The following is a 17,375-nucleotide window of genomic DNA, read 5'->3' as shown; positions in this document are numbered from 1 at the left end:
TTCTATGAAGGACATTTAGGACATATCCACAGGATATGTCATAAATGTCAGATAGATGCAGGTCCCACCTCTGGGACCCACACCTATCTTTAGAACGGGGCCCCCTAAACCCGTTCTAGCTTTCTGTGCGCTCCCGGCCACTTGGTTACATGTGGAGTTACTCTGTTTCCGGAACTCCCATAGAACTGAACAGTAGTTGCAGAAACAGCGTAGCTCGCATGCTACACTGCTTCCGTAACTGCCATTCACTACTATGGGAGTTAGGGAAACAGCGTAGTTACGCTGTTTCAGTAACTCCACATGTAACCAAGTGGCCGCTGGTTCAAGTCCCCTAGGGGAACAAATAAAATGTGTAAAAAACAATGTTAGATACATTTTTAGGAGTGTAAAAAAAAAAAGAAGCCTTTTCCCATTTTTCCCCAAGCACAATGTAAAAAATAAAAGAATTTCGTCCCGCAAAAAAAGCCCTCACACCGCTCAATCGATAAAAAAAATATAAAAAAAGTTTTGGCTCTCAGAATGTGGTGAAACAGAATCAATTATCTTTTAACAAATAATTTTTTTCCTATTTTCTGTGGTCTAAATGCTGGGTGCGTCTTATAGTCCGAAAAATACGGTATATATGACATAGATCAGCGTTTCCCAAACTGTGGGTCACGACCCCCTGGAGGGTCGTGTGAAGACCTCCGGGGGGTTACGAGCCACTCACTGATGTCTCTGTTCCAACTGTATTTGCGTCCTCCGGACACGGGTACAGTTGAATTTGATGCTGTAACAACCCGTACAATACAGAGAACATGTTATTTATGGTGATCGGCAATGTTCACTCTATGCCTTGGCAGCTCCTGAGCAGGGAAGTTAAGGAAAAGGGCAAGTCTCCATCAATGGTGGCCGATCTGATGACCAAAAGTAATACCCCCAGTAAACGCAAATATAGCGTACTAAATAAGAGAATAAGAAAACGTATTTTAAATTAGTTTAATTACTTTTTTACATACTATATTATTACAAGTACACCAGTAAAATAGACCGTTATAAACACCAATTATAGGCATTAATGAAAGAATCCTTCATTACACCACTGCCCCTATAGATAGTGCCACACAGATCGCCTGTAGATCGTGCCACACACAGCCCCCTTGTATATATAGTGCCACACAGAGCCCCCGTGTGTGTGTGTGTGTGTGTGTGTGTGTGTGTGTGTGTGTGTGTGTGTATATATATATATATATATATATATATATATAGTGCCACACAGCTCCCTTATGTATATATAGTACCACACACAGCCCCCTTGCATATATAGTGCCACACAGCCCCTGGTGTATATATGTGTGTATATATATATATATATATATATATATATATATACTGCCACACAGCCCTCTTGTATATACTGCCACACAGCAATCCCGCCTCTCCTTGTATATACTGCCACACAGCCCTCCTCCCCTGGTATATACTGCTACACAGCAATCCCCCTCCCCTTGTATATACTCCTACACAGAAATCCCCCTCCCCTTGTATATACTGCCAGACAGGAATCCCCCTCCCCGTGTATATACTATCACACAGTAATCTCTCTCCCCTTGTATATACTGCTACACAGCAATCCCCCTCGCCTTGTATATACGGTCACAGAGCAATCCCCCCTCGCCTTGTATATACTGCCACACAGCCACCACCCCTTGTATATACTGCCACACAGCCCCCCTTCCTTTGTATATGGTGCTACACCGTGACCCCCCCTGTGTTTAGTGCTACACAGCCCCCCTCTCCCCTTGAATATAGTATTACACAGCAATTCCCCCCCCTGTATATTACCAAACAGCAATTCCCCCCCCCCCCCCCCGTGTATATACTGCCACACAGCAATCCCCACTCTTGTATATAGTGCTACACAGCCCCCTCTCCCCTTGTATATACTACCACACAGCAATTCTCTCCCCCCCTGATCTATATACTGCCACACCGCAATCTCCCCTCCCTTTGTATATAGTTCTACACAGCCCCCTCTACCCTTGTATATACTGCCACACAGCAATTCCCTGTATATTACCACACAGCCCCCCCAAAAAAAGATTGTGCTTACCTTGCCCCGCTCCCGCGACGGACGGAGTACTACACTGCCACTCGGACGGGACACATGCGCAGACCAGCGTGATGATGTGACGTCATTACGCCAGCCTACGCAGGGAGTCTTCCCAGCGCCTTATAGGCTGCAGGCCTAACGTGGCCTGCAGCCTATAGTATTCATTTGTATCTGCGTCCTGATGACGCACATACAAGTGAATGTGACTGTCACTAGCACCGGAGCCCCCTCCGGTGCTAGCGACGCCACTGCATCCGCCCGCGGGCTTTAAACTTTAGTGAGCGGGCGGACTGTGGAAGGTGCGCTGCAGTGCACCTTATAGGGAACACTGGTGATTGGTAAATGACAGAAGTAAAGATTGCGCAACTGTTTTTATGGTTTTGTTTTTTTCATTTAAGCCATTTATATAATTGTATTAATTAAACGCTTACTGATGTGTTTGACAAAATGTAGCCCAAAAAACCTACATCACATCTCGCAAAAAACAAGACCTCAGAAAGCTACACATTTTTCCTTTACTTTTTTCCTACAGATTAAAGGAGAAAACACATTCATTATGGGCTCATCTTCTAAATGAGCAGAGCAAGTATCAGAATCCTATATTTGACCTACACTCCTTGAAGACCCAACCAGTTCTGGAACCAAACAACAGCCATTTTAACTTCAAGTAAGCTCCTTTTTTACGTCCATACATCACGTTGCAGGTAATTCTTACATAGACGTTGTTATCTGTATTATGGGAAACTCTATCAATTATCTTATCATAAACTGTCAGAGCTCGGGAGTTGTACACATTGCTAAATGCTCATGCTCCAAATTCTATGTAGACAAAACTATCCAACAATTTAGAAGAAGAATTTCGAAATATCTTCAATTAATAGAAAAGAAGAGTCTCCATTGTCTAGACATATGAGATCAACGCATGAGTGCGACACCAGATCCCTTCAATTTTGGGGGATCACTTTGGTGAAACCTGGCCCTAGAGGAGGTCATTTGGACCGTAGACTGCTACAGGAAGAAGCACGTTGGATTCCCCCTAGCCTCAGCCCCGTTGAAGGCTTCACTGTTGTATCCTACCTATAATAAAGCATAAACTTTTGATAATTCCTCGAAGCATCCTATGACTTGTTTTAAATATTGTTCTCTATTCTATCTCATTTCATATTTTTTCAAAATATTGGTATGATGAATATAGCCATTTTCACTTCTGTATTCCGATATGGCGGCGATAGCGTACAATTCATACTTATGATGTCTTATATCTCCTAGCTATTACATAAATGATATTTCATATACTCACCTTCTGACTATGATCTTTAATATCAATAGACGCCTTTTGTATTGAGAGCAGAAGGACAATAGAAGAATTGACAATATGTTATAGAAAAAGGAACCTAATTTATAACCCTCCTTTACCAAAATAATCTATCAGTATATTCCTTTTAACCTATCCTACATTACCATCTTACGTGTATTTAATTAGTACATATCAGGGAGTGTCATAATGATGACGGCTGCACGAAAATCACGCAGCCGCGCATCATATGCTGCTGCCGCCACACGGAGCTGGTAAGTGGTTTTTGCGCACGCTCGTGTGTATCCAGCCTTAAAGTGTAGCTAAACGTTCGACAAACTTTGACATGTCATAGTGACATGTCAGAAGTTTGGATTGGTGGGGGTCCGAGCACGGAGACCCCCACCAATCGCTAGAACTAAGCAGCTGAAGTGGTCGTGTGAGCGCTCAGCCGCTTCGTGTCTGTTCGATACATTTATTTCCGGAAATAGCCGGTGTACAGACTCAATAGAAAGAATATGAGCCCGTACACCGATACATCGGCTTTCTGGAAAAAGCCGAACAGACACGAAGCAGCTCAGCGCTCACACGAGTGCTTCAGCATCTTCGTTCTAGCGATTGGTGGGGGTCTCCGTGCTCGGACCCCCACCAATCCAAACTTCTGACATGTCTTTATAACATGTCAGAAGTTTGTCGAACGTTGAGCTACACTTTAAGTACTGTCATTGCATTGGTATTGGCACTGATCTGAAGCATTTTCAAGCTCTTCAAAACTAAGTCCATTGACATGCGCAGTGGGTTCTGATTGGCGCTTGTTCGTTTTCAGAGTCATTTATGAGCATTACGCCAGCACAAAAGCAAGCCCTTGATAGGCTGAAGCTTTAGCACTTCTGATTGGAGTATATACATGTCTATCGCTATTCTGAAGGGCTTGCCGAATGAGGGCTGTTTTGATTGGTTCTCTGTCCTGTCTAGCTCGAGTTACGTTAGGAGATCATGCATAGGGGATCTAGCCGCGTTCGCCCCCATAAGCCCTATTTCCCCTGAGGGCGCCACTACGTTGGTGAAACATTTCGGGGGGGGGGGGGGGGGGGGAGGCTACTCTTTTTAAAAAGGGCTAATTTATTTGCCTTAGGCAAATTTGGTGTTTGTGTCTGAGTCTTTGCTCACCAGCTACTTGGGTCCACTATTCGCTGCTAGTTATCTGTATTATTCTCTTCTATAAACAGGTTTTGGAGGAACATGTATCACCAATTTGATCTAATGCTGCACCCCAGACAGTCCGTGCCCAATCTGCTCATGAAAATATCTGCTGAAAACAAGAACTTGGAGGATGAATTGAAACAACTTCAACTGGTAAAGTTCATTTAATTATAAGTCACCGTTCTTTTAAAGGGGTTGTCCTGTTTAGTAAACCAATTTTCATACATCCCATTAGGGAGTTCTTAGTCAATAAAGTGGGATTTTCTGTTCAGCATCCGAATTATTTGGCCAGAGTGAAAAGCGGTTACAAAGCGCGTCTCTCGCTGTGGAGGACCTGGCCTGTCCTGCATTATACAGACAAACTATTGATCTGAATGAGCACTGTGTAATGCTTAATTTCCCCTATGGTGGCGCTGCAGGGAAATTGAACTCTTTCTGCCAGCATTCTCCACGGATAGGAGCTGATTGCTGGAGTCCCAGCAGGGGTACACTTTGTGATCAGCAACAAGTGGGGATTGTCCAAAGCGAAAAAAAAACCTTTAGGGCTAGGGCACTATGAAAAATGTTGGTTGTGCGACGGTCATGGTAAAAGAGCAAGTTATCATGACCGTTCAGTGACCGCAATGGTTTTCTATGTGGGAAAAAGGCATTGAACGCACGCATTTTGACCATTTCAGAATTCTTGCTATTGGCACGCCACTTATACCCCCATAGTCAAACGTTTAGATTGTATGACAGTGCACAACAATTTAGTTACAAAACTCTGGTACCAGTAATGTAGCAGAGCCACGTGACTAAGGTTAAGGCCTCATTCACACGGCAGGGTTTCCCGGCCGGGTGCCGGCCGTTCATAAATCGGCCGGCACCCGGCTGCATTAGGAATAATAGACCCCTAATGGGGCTATTCACACGACCGATTTTTTGACGGCCGGGAAAACCGCCCGTCAAAAAATAGGACATGCTCTATTTTCGCCCGGGTACCCGGCCCCCATAGAAGTCTATGGGGCCGGGTAATACCCGGCCATCACCGGGATGTGTCCCGAGTGACGGCCGGGTTTTCCGGCTCTTGCGCTCTATCTCCTCCTCCTCACAGCGCAGAGTGCATGTGAGGCGGAGGAGTTGATGCCATTCTGACGAATGGCATCGCTGTACACTGTGTGGCAGGGCCGGGGTGTACAGCAGGTGGAAGGGAGCGCTGCGCTGGCTCCCTTCTCCTGCTTGTTTTAAAAGCGCCCTGGCCCGGCGACACCTTTGATGGCGCCGCTAGCAGCTGCAGCAGCTGCTGCTACTACTGTAGCGACGCCACTATAGCAGAGCGGGGAGGTATCTCCCCGCTCTGCTATGTGCTAGCCGCACTTTAGCTCCTCGAAGGAGCGGAATCCCCGTGTGTTCGGGGATTCCGCTCCTGGACAGAGCGCTTGATGTCTCTGTCCATATCTGGGCAGTGACATCAGGGGAAACTCCTGAAGCGGAATCCCCGAACACATGGGGATTCCCCTTCAGGAGTTGCCGCTGATGTCACTGTCCGGATCTGCCCGGCCTGGCACGGATGCATAACTTTATGCAAACCGGCCGGGCAGAATGGCCGATTTTACCGGCCGGCACTCGGGCTCGGACGCGACCCGGTCGTGTGAATCCCGCCTAAGATCGGCAATTTGCATGTAACCGCACATTAGTTTTTCCAACCTCGTCTTTTTATGAATGGTGATATTTTGTTACACAATTTTTTCCCATCGTAGAATATATGAACGTTAGGGCAATAGTTGCTTGTAACTGCAATGGCTGTGAAGTGATATCTTATAATTGTGATGTCTGTACGCCTCAATATGTTACCACCTTCATTCTTCTGCTTGGAACAGTATGTGGTTCTTCCATTTGTTATTAAAACTTAAGGGCGACGTCTCATGAATTTTATTTTAGATTTTTAATTAGATTTAAGTCTGTAAAACACAAATGATGTGTTTGTTTTTTTGTTTAATAATGTTTAATTTTGAATACCTTTCCCTGGGGGCGGCCATATTGGAGACACATTTCCTTCTTGTATTGTCACTATGGACAGTAGAGCAGGGTGTGTGCGCTTTATGGCAGCTGAAATAAATGAATGTCCATTAACAGACAAATGTCATAGATCATTACGGTCTACAAGACGTGATGGAGTACAGACCCCTTCCTGAGAGACGAGGAGTGACTGGTAGCTGCATACAAAGCCTTATCTGTCCCTGTCTAAATAAAAAAATATTCCTCTCGGAGTTCTAAAAGCTCTTCAGCCGGAGGTGTCTCCACAGGCAGCAGTGAGCAAAGTCTCACCAGATTTCCACTGCTGATATTGAGATACCCTGCCTCTGAGCCCCCTGTGCGGCCCCTGTCACACTTCATTTTGAGCTCTCCGTCTGAGGTTTACGTCATGAGAACTCCAGACGTGTACCTCTGACAAAAGGCTGTGATGTACCCCACTATATCGACATGCAGTGGGATAAGTTGCCTATAAAGCCCGCTCTCTTGCCATCCCCACACCTGCCAGTCACCAGGCATACTCGCCCGCATGGGAACCCAACTATCCTTCCTCTTTGTCACGGCAAAACCATCAAAGCAGCCGGAGTCTCTGGCTGTTTTTAACCTCCACCCCGGGGTGCTCCAGTGACGTGACTGGCCATGTATTGGCGGTGATGATGTCACTGGAGCTTTCTGATGTATACTTTTAACCGAGGCCAGTGACGGATGCCATACAGTGGCATTCATCACCCATAGGTTATTATGGCATCCGTTAGATGTAATTCTTTGTTCACTGGATGCCTCTTGATAAACTACCTTTAGCCTTCAAAATAGATGACTAATGGGGGGGGACATGATTAACTTATATAAATATATGAATAACCCATACAAGAAATATAGTGAAATCCTGTTCCATGTAAAATCCCCCCAAGAAAGACAAGGGGGCACTCCCTCCGTCTGGAGAAAAAAAGGTTCAACCTGCAGATGCGACAAGCCTTCTTTACTGTGAGAACTGTGAATCTATGGAGTAGTCACCGCAGGAGCCGTCACAGCAGGGACAGTAGATGGCTTTATAGGCTACCTATATATTTGAAAAGGGTTTTTTTCTATAAATGTGTATCATTTTCATTTTTTCATCCCTGCACAGAAATTTTCTACAGTATGTGGATGTTTTTTTTTATTTTTAAACTCTCATCCACTTTGCTGCTACTGTAATACGGTGGGGATTTTCCTTCTGCAAATCCAGACGGAAAATCTGCAGCAATTACGCTACGTGTGAACAAAGCCTAAGCGTTGCGGGGTCTTCATTTTACCGGGTACCCAGTGATCTCATGATTTATCACTTGATCTTTGATTGGTAATAAACCATCCCTGCCCTCTCTATGTGGACTTTAATCGCCCTAGACATTTTCTTTCTCCTCCTGCACGTTCACAGAGCGGCTGCAGACTCTTCAGCGCTCTTTATGAATGCTGCTTTAGAGTCATACGCCGGTCTGATGTTTATTTTCATCAGGCGGTCGGCAAGTGATTTAGTAAACTGCTAATTTTCTGTTGCATTTACTAAATGTACTGTATATCTGTGTACTGCGACCTTCAAGCGCCAAAAACGGTGTGTAGCTCCAGCTTTGAGATGGTCAGTATGAGGGTCATCTATTTAAACGAGGGCTGTGAAAAAGCAGTATTGTTACCCAGGGCAATCGATCAGTTACACGTTCACTTAAAAAAATGGGAACCTAACTTCTAGTTGCCATGGGCAATGTCATTGTTTTTAGTCAGTCTCTATACACGACCCCGGTGTTTTTTTATGAATTAATATTCTATGTACATAGGGTCACAGACATTAATTTGTTTTTGTTTTTCAGTAATCTAATTTTTTTTTTCTTCTGTAGAAAGTCAGCAACCTTAAGAAAGAAGGAGAATACGCCGGCAACAGCTCCCCTACCACCCAAGTGTCCCCCAATCTAAAGGAGTCGTCTTGTTATAAGAAGGAACAAGTTCTTCACCCCCTGCAGGACTCTAAACAAACCCTAGAGGGCAGTACTACTGAAGACAACCGCTATACTGACTACTCACAGGAGATCACTAAGGCTGAGCCCTCCATTGTCAGCCTGGAGTTTGGAGTTGCCAAAATGAGAGTCAGTTAAAGTATGACTACACTGAAAATGCCTCATGTGTTTGTTACAACCATAGGGCACAGGACGTGCCTCTGTCTGGCTTACGACGTAACATGGATAGTGATGGTCTATGTGAGAATGACAGAAAAATATAGGATCAATTTAGAGGAATGGTAACCACCTGTGAGCAGGTCGTCGAGGGACCTTTTACGTGATGCTGCTACTTTACAGAGTCCGATAAATGATTGATATATACAGTCGCTTGAAGTGTCAGACAAGTGAGATATGTGTAGATACTGATAAAGACATACACTTTAATATAACCTATATCTCCTATTAAACCAGGTTCTCCTAGTTCTTTTTATGGAGCCATTTTCCGGGCCCCTGGCAAGAACCTCTGGAGTGTGTTTCACTTGTCCTGATAGATATGTACAGAGTATATTTTATATCACCCCTATGTAGTTGTATTGTTACATAAGGGCCTTCACTGTTGTAGAATGGTAACGTTATAACATATCAGTAACACAGTATACGTATTGTGTGTGTATATATATATATTTGCATCACACAATAATTCATCCTTTATCATAATTCATGGAGACCTCTACAAGGGACTTGGAAAACGTTTCAGTTGCTTTTTGGTAACCGGTTTTATAAGCCAGAAGAAGTAGAACATTACAGTTTCTGAATTTCTTAGGGTGTAGGATTATGGTGAGTGCGAAATAAAGGGCTACAGCAAGCAAGACCTTCTTAAAATAGATACAAACTTTTAAAAGGGTTGTCTCGTAATGAAAACCCCTGTCCATAGGCGCTATTAGGGCATATGGATGTCCTAGAGGGGGTCCCCTATATGAGCCAGAATGGAGAGCCACTATCCAGAGCTCTGGCAGACTAGGCTCCTCTATGCGTTGCATGGACGGCCATTAATATGATAAATGGCTTTAGAGAAGCCTGATCCACATCGATCAGCCGACTTCCATATAAAAATAATTAGTCTATATAGGACAACCCCTTTAAGTAAGGAGCCACTTATTCCAATCTGCATACAAAACAGTTTCTGGCTTTTTAGTCCTCATTAGCGCAAGTTAGGGAAACCATGGATTCAGTGGTGTAGGGCTTGAGCGATGTTGAGTACCATCACAGCATGACTTACGGAGCCAGAGTCCTTTAAACCTTGTTTGGCAAAACACACTATGGCTCTGTATGTATGACTTTGTTTTTACCATACACCAGTGACTCTATATAGGTGGCCATAGGAACGTTTCCCTTCTACAACCCATAAATGAGGACTGTTTTTGGAGATACGATAGAAATCGGTCATGTAAATATATTCTTTGCTGTTTTTAAACTTCTACTATAAAGGGAATTGTTTGCACTACAAAGCTTGAAGCTCATGTGATGATCGTGAGTGGTTCAGGGTGTTGTATGTACGTACTGCGCTGCTTCTTTTTTAATCATTATTAGTAAGGGACTCTGGTATAGGTGAATGTGCCTCTGATTTAGCTGCTCTTGCTGACACTAGGTGACGTTTCCTGGTGCACAGGTGGTACCTTGACAGGCTTGGCGGGTGTATGGGTCCCCCCATTGTATCTAATAAGGCCCGTTTCTCCAATATTGGGTTTTATGTAGTAGAGTTGTCTGTTTTTGGTTATTTTCTGCATGTTGCATATACTGTATCACGCACTACCATAGATGAAGTGGTTCCACACGTCACATGTTTACATCCACTACTACCATAGCTTAATCATTTTTCCTAGTTTTTATCCGCCAGTAAAGAATGTTAAGGGGGTTTTACACTGGGCGATTATCGGGCAGACGAGCGTTCTATGGCCGGTAATTCAGTGTAAACGGGAACAATCAGCAGGTGAACGAGCAAACGCTCGATCATCAACTTTTTTAAAACGATACGATCAACAAAGCATAATCGTTGTCGGCAGCACATCTCTCTGTGTAAACCGGGAGACCCGCTGCCGACATGATAATAATGGATGGGGACGAGCGATCGGAGTAACGACCGCTCGTCCTCATCCACAGCTCCTTGTGGCAGGAGCAAACGAGCGCCAATCAACGATGTCTCGTTGATCGGCGCTCGCTGCATTGGCCGATTATCGGCCGGTGTAATAAGGCCTTCAGTAAATGGCTGAACTGGAAATACACATTCTATTTTTGTCATTGTTAGTTTTATTGCACTTTGTATACAAATAGAATCATATGGCATTATAGTAATCCATGGCAATTGTGTCATCAGGGATACAACGTTGTTATGGGATCTCAGCCTGGCTTTAGACTTATGAGCTTTGTAGCTATCAAATCAGTGATGTAGAATTGCAGTTTTTTGTTTTGTGCTGGACACATGATTTAGCCAGTCATTCAGGACATTTTCAGTAGTTTGTCCTGTAGTCATTGTGTGTTTGGATTGTGCAGTGTCAGTGGAAGTGATTTGGTTTAGGTAAAAATCTCTTCGGGGATTGTGTGAAATTAGAAACAGTCTGCGGGTTTTTTTTCAGAGAAACAGCGCCACTCCTATTTGTGGGCTATGTCTGGTATTGCAGCTAAACCCCATTCAAGTTAATAGGGATGAGCCGCAGTACAATGCAAAGCCCACGGACAGGAGGGGTGCTGTTTCTGGGTTAAAAAAACCAAAACAGACCTGTTTTTCTACACCTGTACAACCCCTTTAAATTGTTATCCTGATCTGCGGTCCAGTCTCACTATCTTCTAACATTAAGGCAGGAGTTTTCTGTATAGTTGTGTTTTGTTTTTGTTTTTTTTGTTTGTTTTAAAGGCTCTGTTCACCGAAACCTTACAGACCCCTTTAAAGTTAATGGGGTCTGTTAGGATTCGCCGGTACCCATTTGAAAACAGCTAAAGTTATAAATGGAAGCCATGACGCTAATGTGAAAAGAGTGTTGGATTGTTCATAACAAAGCATCGGAATATCTTGCCTCAAATCTCTATACTGATAAAACCTAGTTACTGTATATTATTGCCTGTTACCCTGGACAGCTGTTTGATTTCAGTCATGACCGGTTGTGATCACATGTAGTGACTTGGCGTTTTTTGGTCTTTGCCGTATGTTATTTGCCACAATAGTCAGATGTTACACCAGTGATGGGGTTCCTAAAGTGGTTGTCTCCTAAAATCAAATACTGTCCATATTACCACTGCAGAGGAAATGTATAAGGGCCAGTTCACACTGAGTTTTTTTTGCTAGTTTTTTGACGTGGAAAACGCGACAAAAAATGTCCGAAAATGCCTCCCATTGCTTTCAATGGGAGGCGGAGGCATTTTTTTTCCCGCGAGCGGAAAAAGAAGCGACATGCCCTAACATCAGGCGTTTGTCTCTGACCACCCATTGATATCAATGGGAGGCAGAGAAAGTGTATTTTACCGCATTTTTTGCCCGCTGCGCTCAATGTTCGCGGGCGAAAAACGTGGCAAACGGCGTGCAGGTAGATCAAAATCTGCCTCAAAATTCCAGGCGGAATTTGGAGGCAGAGTTTTCTGCCTGTAAAAAAACTCTGTGTGAACACAGCCTAAGAGCCGGACCCTTTGCGATCAGTTGATTGTCTTAATAGGAAGATCCCTTTAAATAATCCCGTTCACAAAATGTGATTATAAGAGAGGCGATTTTTAGGGCATGCAGTTTTCAAGGTGGTGGCCTGGCTCTGTTCTGCTTCACAACTGGGAAATGTAAATGTACTTTTCGTGTGTCCACAGATGAGCGGATTGCAGACCTAACACCCAGACTCCACGTGGTTCTTCTAAACCAAAGTTTGTTTTACTATAACCACGGGGATCCAGGGGTTACATCTGTTATCTGAACAGTTAAATGCAGGGGTAATACTCCCATCTGTGGAGGCCGTAATACAGATCACCTTGGTTTGCAGTGGATACATACCCATAGAGCATGCCCACACTCCCATTGCAACTTTTTGTGCCTCGAGTTTCCAATTTTATCGAGTGACTGCTGCAGTCCACAGGGGTGCACTTCGTTGCATGCAACCCAAAGTACTCCTCTGGACTGCAGCTGTAGCTTGACAGTTAAAATGAGAAAGTCCAGCTGGAAAAAGTTGCAGAAGAGCCCTAACCTTAGCGTATCCTATACTGTATACTACAGTCACAGCCACAACTAGTCATGTGTTAGGGCTCTTTCAGACGAGCGTGATTCTCGCCCGTGTGCTGTGCGTTGAAACAACGCACAGCACACGGCCCTATTGATTTCAATGGGGCTAATCACACATGCGTGAGTTTTCACGCAGCGAGTGTCCGTTGTGTGAAATTTGCTACATGTCCTATATTGGTTTGTTTTCACACACCTAGTCGCCTATTGAAGTCAATGGGTGCGTGAAAACCACAGTCCGCATACGGACGCACATCCGTGTTTCACGCATCAGTTACATTGAAATAAAAAAAAAAGTGCGTGAAAAACACATGCCATACGCAAAGCACACTGACGCAAACCGCAACGCACCCGGACAGATTTACGTGTGTCTTTTTACGCATGGAAATCTGTAACGCTCGTGTGAATGTCGCCTTAGACCCTCGCCTTAGACCCTCAGAGTGAAGAGATATTTTTGTATGATAACCATCAATGTGAAGGAATGTATGGAATTCTTAGTTGTTCATTTTATACTTTGATCGTTTTTATAGACCACATGGCAAATTGTGTTTTACTGTTCTGTCTTTTATATCGGAGCCATTGGCTGGAGGCAACTGAAATAGCCTGCATGAGTATAATATGCTATGGGTCTGTTAATCATATTCTCTCCACCTATTACAAAAATCTGATTAATATGGAACTTAAAGGGGTGGTGGGGTTTTAGCAAAATTAACGTTATTTTTTGTATAATTAAAAGTTAGACATTTTTCAGTCTAATTTCTGTTTTAATTCCTCACGGTTTTCAAGAGCTCTGCTTGTTGTTATTCAGTAGGAACATTCATTATTTACTTCTAGTGGATAAAATTCTGTCCATGGTCATGTGATGGACACACAGGTGCTGGGATCAATAGAAGACACAGCTCTGATACACATACCGTAACTAACCATAGTAGTCACCCATACACTTAAGAGTAATGTTGGGCTTCTCCCAGTTGACCACTATGTCAGTGGAAACGAGAATCGAGCATGTTGGCATTAACCATGCCCATCCTCTGTTGTGCCAAGTGCTAAGTCGTTGTCGGAGGATGCATGCTTGGCTGAGCCAATGGTGCATGGTTATTGGGTCAAGGGAGATATGTGTATGACTGGCTTAAGATACAGAGGAAATATTGGTTTGAGTACAGGCAATCCACATCCTTCTTTACTTGAAGATATTTGAGATATTGGTTGCTACTTACATTTTTTAGTTACTAGGCTATATCCATAGCAACCAGTTTATTTCACATCACTAAGTTGTTCTGTTTAGAGGATCTGTCAGGGACAGCCCTCTATAAACTTGGACATAAATGAGATGCCCTACTTTAGGGTGTCCACGGGTTCTACTGCACCCACTGAGCAGCCCCAAACTAAAGGCCCTTTTACACCGGCTGATAAGTGGCCGGTGCAGCGCGCGCCGATCAACGAGACCTCGTTGATCAGCGCTCGTTTGCTCCTGTCACACAGAGCTATGGATGGGGGATGAGTGGTCGTTACTCCGATCGCTCGTCCCCATACATTATCATCATGTCGGCAGCGCGTCTCCTTTTTTACACATGAGATGTGCTGCCGACAATGATAATATTTAACTTTTTTAAAACGATACGACCTGCAGATGATCGAGCATTTGCTCGTTCATCTGCTGATCGTTCCACTGTTTACACAGGGTAATTATCAGCAACGAGCGAAATATGAACGCTCGTCTGCCGATAATCATCCTGTGTAAAACGCCCTTAATAGGAAGGTCGTTTAATAGCACCCATTGTATGCTAAGCAGCATGTCCCTCTTGGCTGAGAGGGATCACGCGGCTAGCAGTCCGACACTTGTCATGTATAAGAGTTGTAATGCCAGCCTAGTGATCTCTCTCAGGCCAATCTGCGCTGTATAACATTCAGCGGTCAGGGGTGCAGTAGCGTACATAGGCGCCATTTAAGTATTTTATCTAATATATGTCCTAACTAAGACTGTCCCATGACAAATCCCCTTTAAATTTGGATTGGCACTGCGCTGACATGAGAGGAGGAAACGCATCTTGGCAGCAGTATTACGAAGCGATTTCCCATCTCTAAAGTTCTATATTATTAATAATTTTTTTCTAGACGTAACTTTGGTGAAAAATCTGAAAGCTGATAAATAATCCATTAATATTTTGGCATTTGATGTGCCAAATGTAAAACCAGATAGAATCGTGCTGAATCGTATGTCCGCATATTTCTCTCAATGTCTTTTTATAAATGTATTTGCCAGTTGCCAAAATTACTTGATCAGTAGCTGCTTCATGATATTGGTTCATCCATTGAAGATACACCGCTAGAGGGGGGTCAGTGGTGCCTTACGCAAAGGGTATGTCTACCTTTAAACACAAGTTTACAGTATCTATTGTCAATATATTACATTACTCATTTTACATTGAGTCTGAGTTATAGCCTATATTCTTTCCTTGAGCTGCATTTACAATTCTGCTGGTTGCTACTGGAAACAGTCAACAATTTTGTTGTCAGACATATCATTAACATCCTAGGTAAGCTCCTATAATGCAATGGGACAGTTATGTTTTCAGACACTTCCCAGAATGCAAATCTGTAGATCAAGCTCGGTGCTGACTCTATGCAATGCTGGGAGATTTCTGCTATGAAACCTGCAGAATTGTGAATTCAGCTCTGGAGTGTAATACAGGCTGTAATGCCATATCAAAACAAGATAAGTAATGTCTTAACAATGTTAGGCCTCCTGCACACGACCTTAGCTGTGTGCCCGGTTTGGGATTACGGCATGGACGGGCAGCGGAGTGTCATCTGCAATCACGGACTATTCACACACAAGATGTGCATGCATTTAATTCATTTCAATGCAATTGCGGACCGTATAATGACATGTCCTACTTTTTTTGCGGTCCGGCAGCGCACGGACCGTAGAAACCATGGTCATGTGCATTATCCTATCGGATAGCATGTGTTCTATACTATACACAATTGCGGATAGTAAACGGTCGCAAAACTACAGTCGTGTTCATGACGCCTTGCTCATCGTTTATGCCAATTAGTTCTAGATATGCACTGTAAAATGGTGTTCAAAGGTGAACATCTGATTTTAGATTGACTTCTATATGGTCAAAATCAGAAAAGTGCAATGACATATGTAAGTCCATACATATCGAGAATTTATAAGCGGTGTGTCCTGTGCCTTGTATTTTGCCTACTGTTGTGGTGAAGAGCCCACGAATGGCAATTATTTGCAGAACAACTATCCCATAATGCATTGTGGGGATGTAAGCCAGTAATGTAAGGCCTAACTCTCGCTTTTCTGGGTACATGACATAGTGTATTGTTATTAAACTTTTATTTCCATCCGTTGTGATTGTCTGAATGTTACTCTACATAAGTTCTTAATTCCTCAAAATTTGTAAATTTATTCAGCCTATTTCTATGTAGTTCATTAAACATAAATTGTAATGTTGCACACCTCTGTCCTGAAATGACTGACTGGAAATATGTTATTGTTCTGTCTGCAAATATTTTGGTCCTGAAAGATTTTCCCTCTAACCCGTTCCCGACCACCCACTGTCTTTTGACGGCGGGCAGTCAGGGCCGGACTCTACAGTGACCTCTTTAAGCGTCACTGTAGAAAAGTCATATGAGTGTCCCAGTGAGCCCTCATGCTCTATGCAAGAGCTGTTACTAACAGTTCCTATACTTAGAGAAGCCTGCTCAATACAGCTGGGATCAGAGGAAACTCCGACCCTAGCTGCTGTTTAACCCTTTGTTCGCCACGGTCTGTGAACGCAGCATGATTAAAGGGGACTCCGCTCTTCTATCACGTCCATAAAGATCCGGTGACGCAATCGGAAACTGTGGGAACCCTCTGCAGTCAGCCCTTGGGACCTAGAAAGGACCCCAGGGCTGTCTGTTCAGTATGCCTGCTGCTAGGGAACACTTTGTATTGCCCTAACAGCAGCCTGTGTCATAGTGACACATTGTAATGTATTAGTATACAGGAGAATGCTAATATACTAAAGTTGTTAAGTTATCCCTTCATGGGATTAAAATAAAAATATGTAACTAAAATAATAATAAAGAAATGTCGTCGTCCAATATATTTTATTGCTCATACTTTACATAAAAACAAGCCTACACATATTAGGAATTTGCTAAAAGGCGGAGAAGCAAAAACAAAAAAAAATAGCCGGTCATTTAGGGCTTATTCACATGACCCTAGTATACATCGCATGTATTTCAATGGGGCCATTCACACGGCCGTTGTTTTAACGAACCGTGTGAAGGGTCTGTGGAAAAATAGGACATGTCCTATTATCTTCTGTTTTCACGGATCCCTCATAGACATGAGTCTATTGAGACTCATGTCTATGAGGGATCCGTGAAAATGGGTCCCGCACAGGTGCAACTCGGACGTGAAAAACGTCATGCACACGACCGCGTTTGGTCTGTGATATATGGACCGTATGTTGGCCACATTTCCCAGACCATACAGTTCAGGGAGCCGGGTTCCTAGCAGCCTAGTTATGTATGACGCTAAGTGTCCCT

At 43.6% G+C, this 17,375-nt stretch overlaps 1 protein-coding gene across 2 annotated transcripts in view; it reads left to right on the top strand.

Moving 5' to 3' along the window:
- The window catches only part of MTMR6 (myotubularin related protein 6), a 58,104-nt gene extending 41,177 nt beyond the window's left edge, over positions 1–16,927 (top strand). For both annotated transcript variants that reach the window (XM_075851655.1, XM_075851654.1), the window contains 3 exons: positions 2,625–2,759; positions 4,616–4,742; positions 8,471–16,927. In XM_075851655.1, coding sequence (XP_075707770.1) covers positions 2,625–2,759; positions 4,616–4,742; positions 8,471–8,725 — 517 coding nt within the window. In that variant the 3' untranslated portion in view covers positions 8,726–16,927. The remainder of the gene's footprint in view (positions 1–2,624; positions 2,760–4,615; positions 4,743–8,470) is intronic.
- Positions 16,928–17,375: the final 448 nt, after the last annotated feature.

The sequence above is a fragment of the Rhinoderma darwinii genome, chromosome 2 (assembly GCF_050947455.1).
Source record: "Rhinoderma darwinii isolate aRhiDar2 chromosome 2, aRhiDar2.hap1, whole genome shotgun sequence".
NCBI classification, from domain to species: domain Eukaryota; kingdom Metazoa; phylum Chordata; class Amphibia; order Anura; family Rhinodermatidae; genus Rhinoderma; species Rhinoderma darwinii.
The sequence above is the reverse complement of the archived record's forward strand: the minus strand, read 5'-3'. Positions and strand labels throughout refer to the sequence as shown.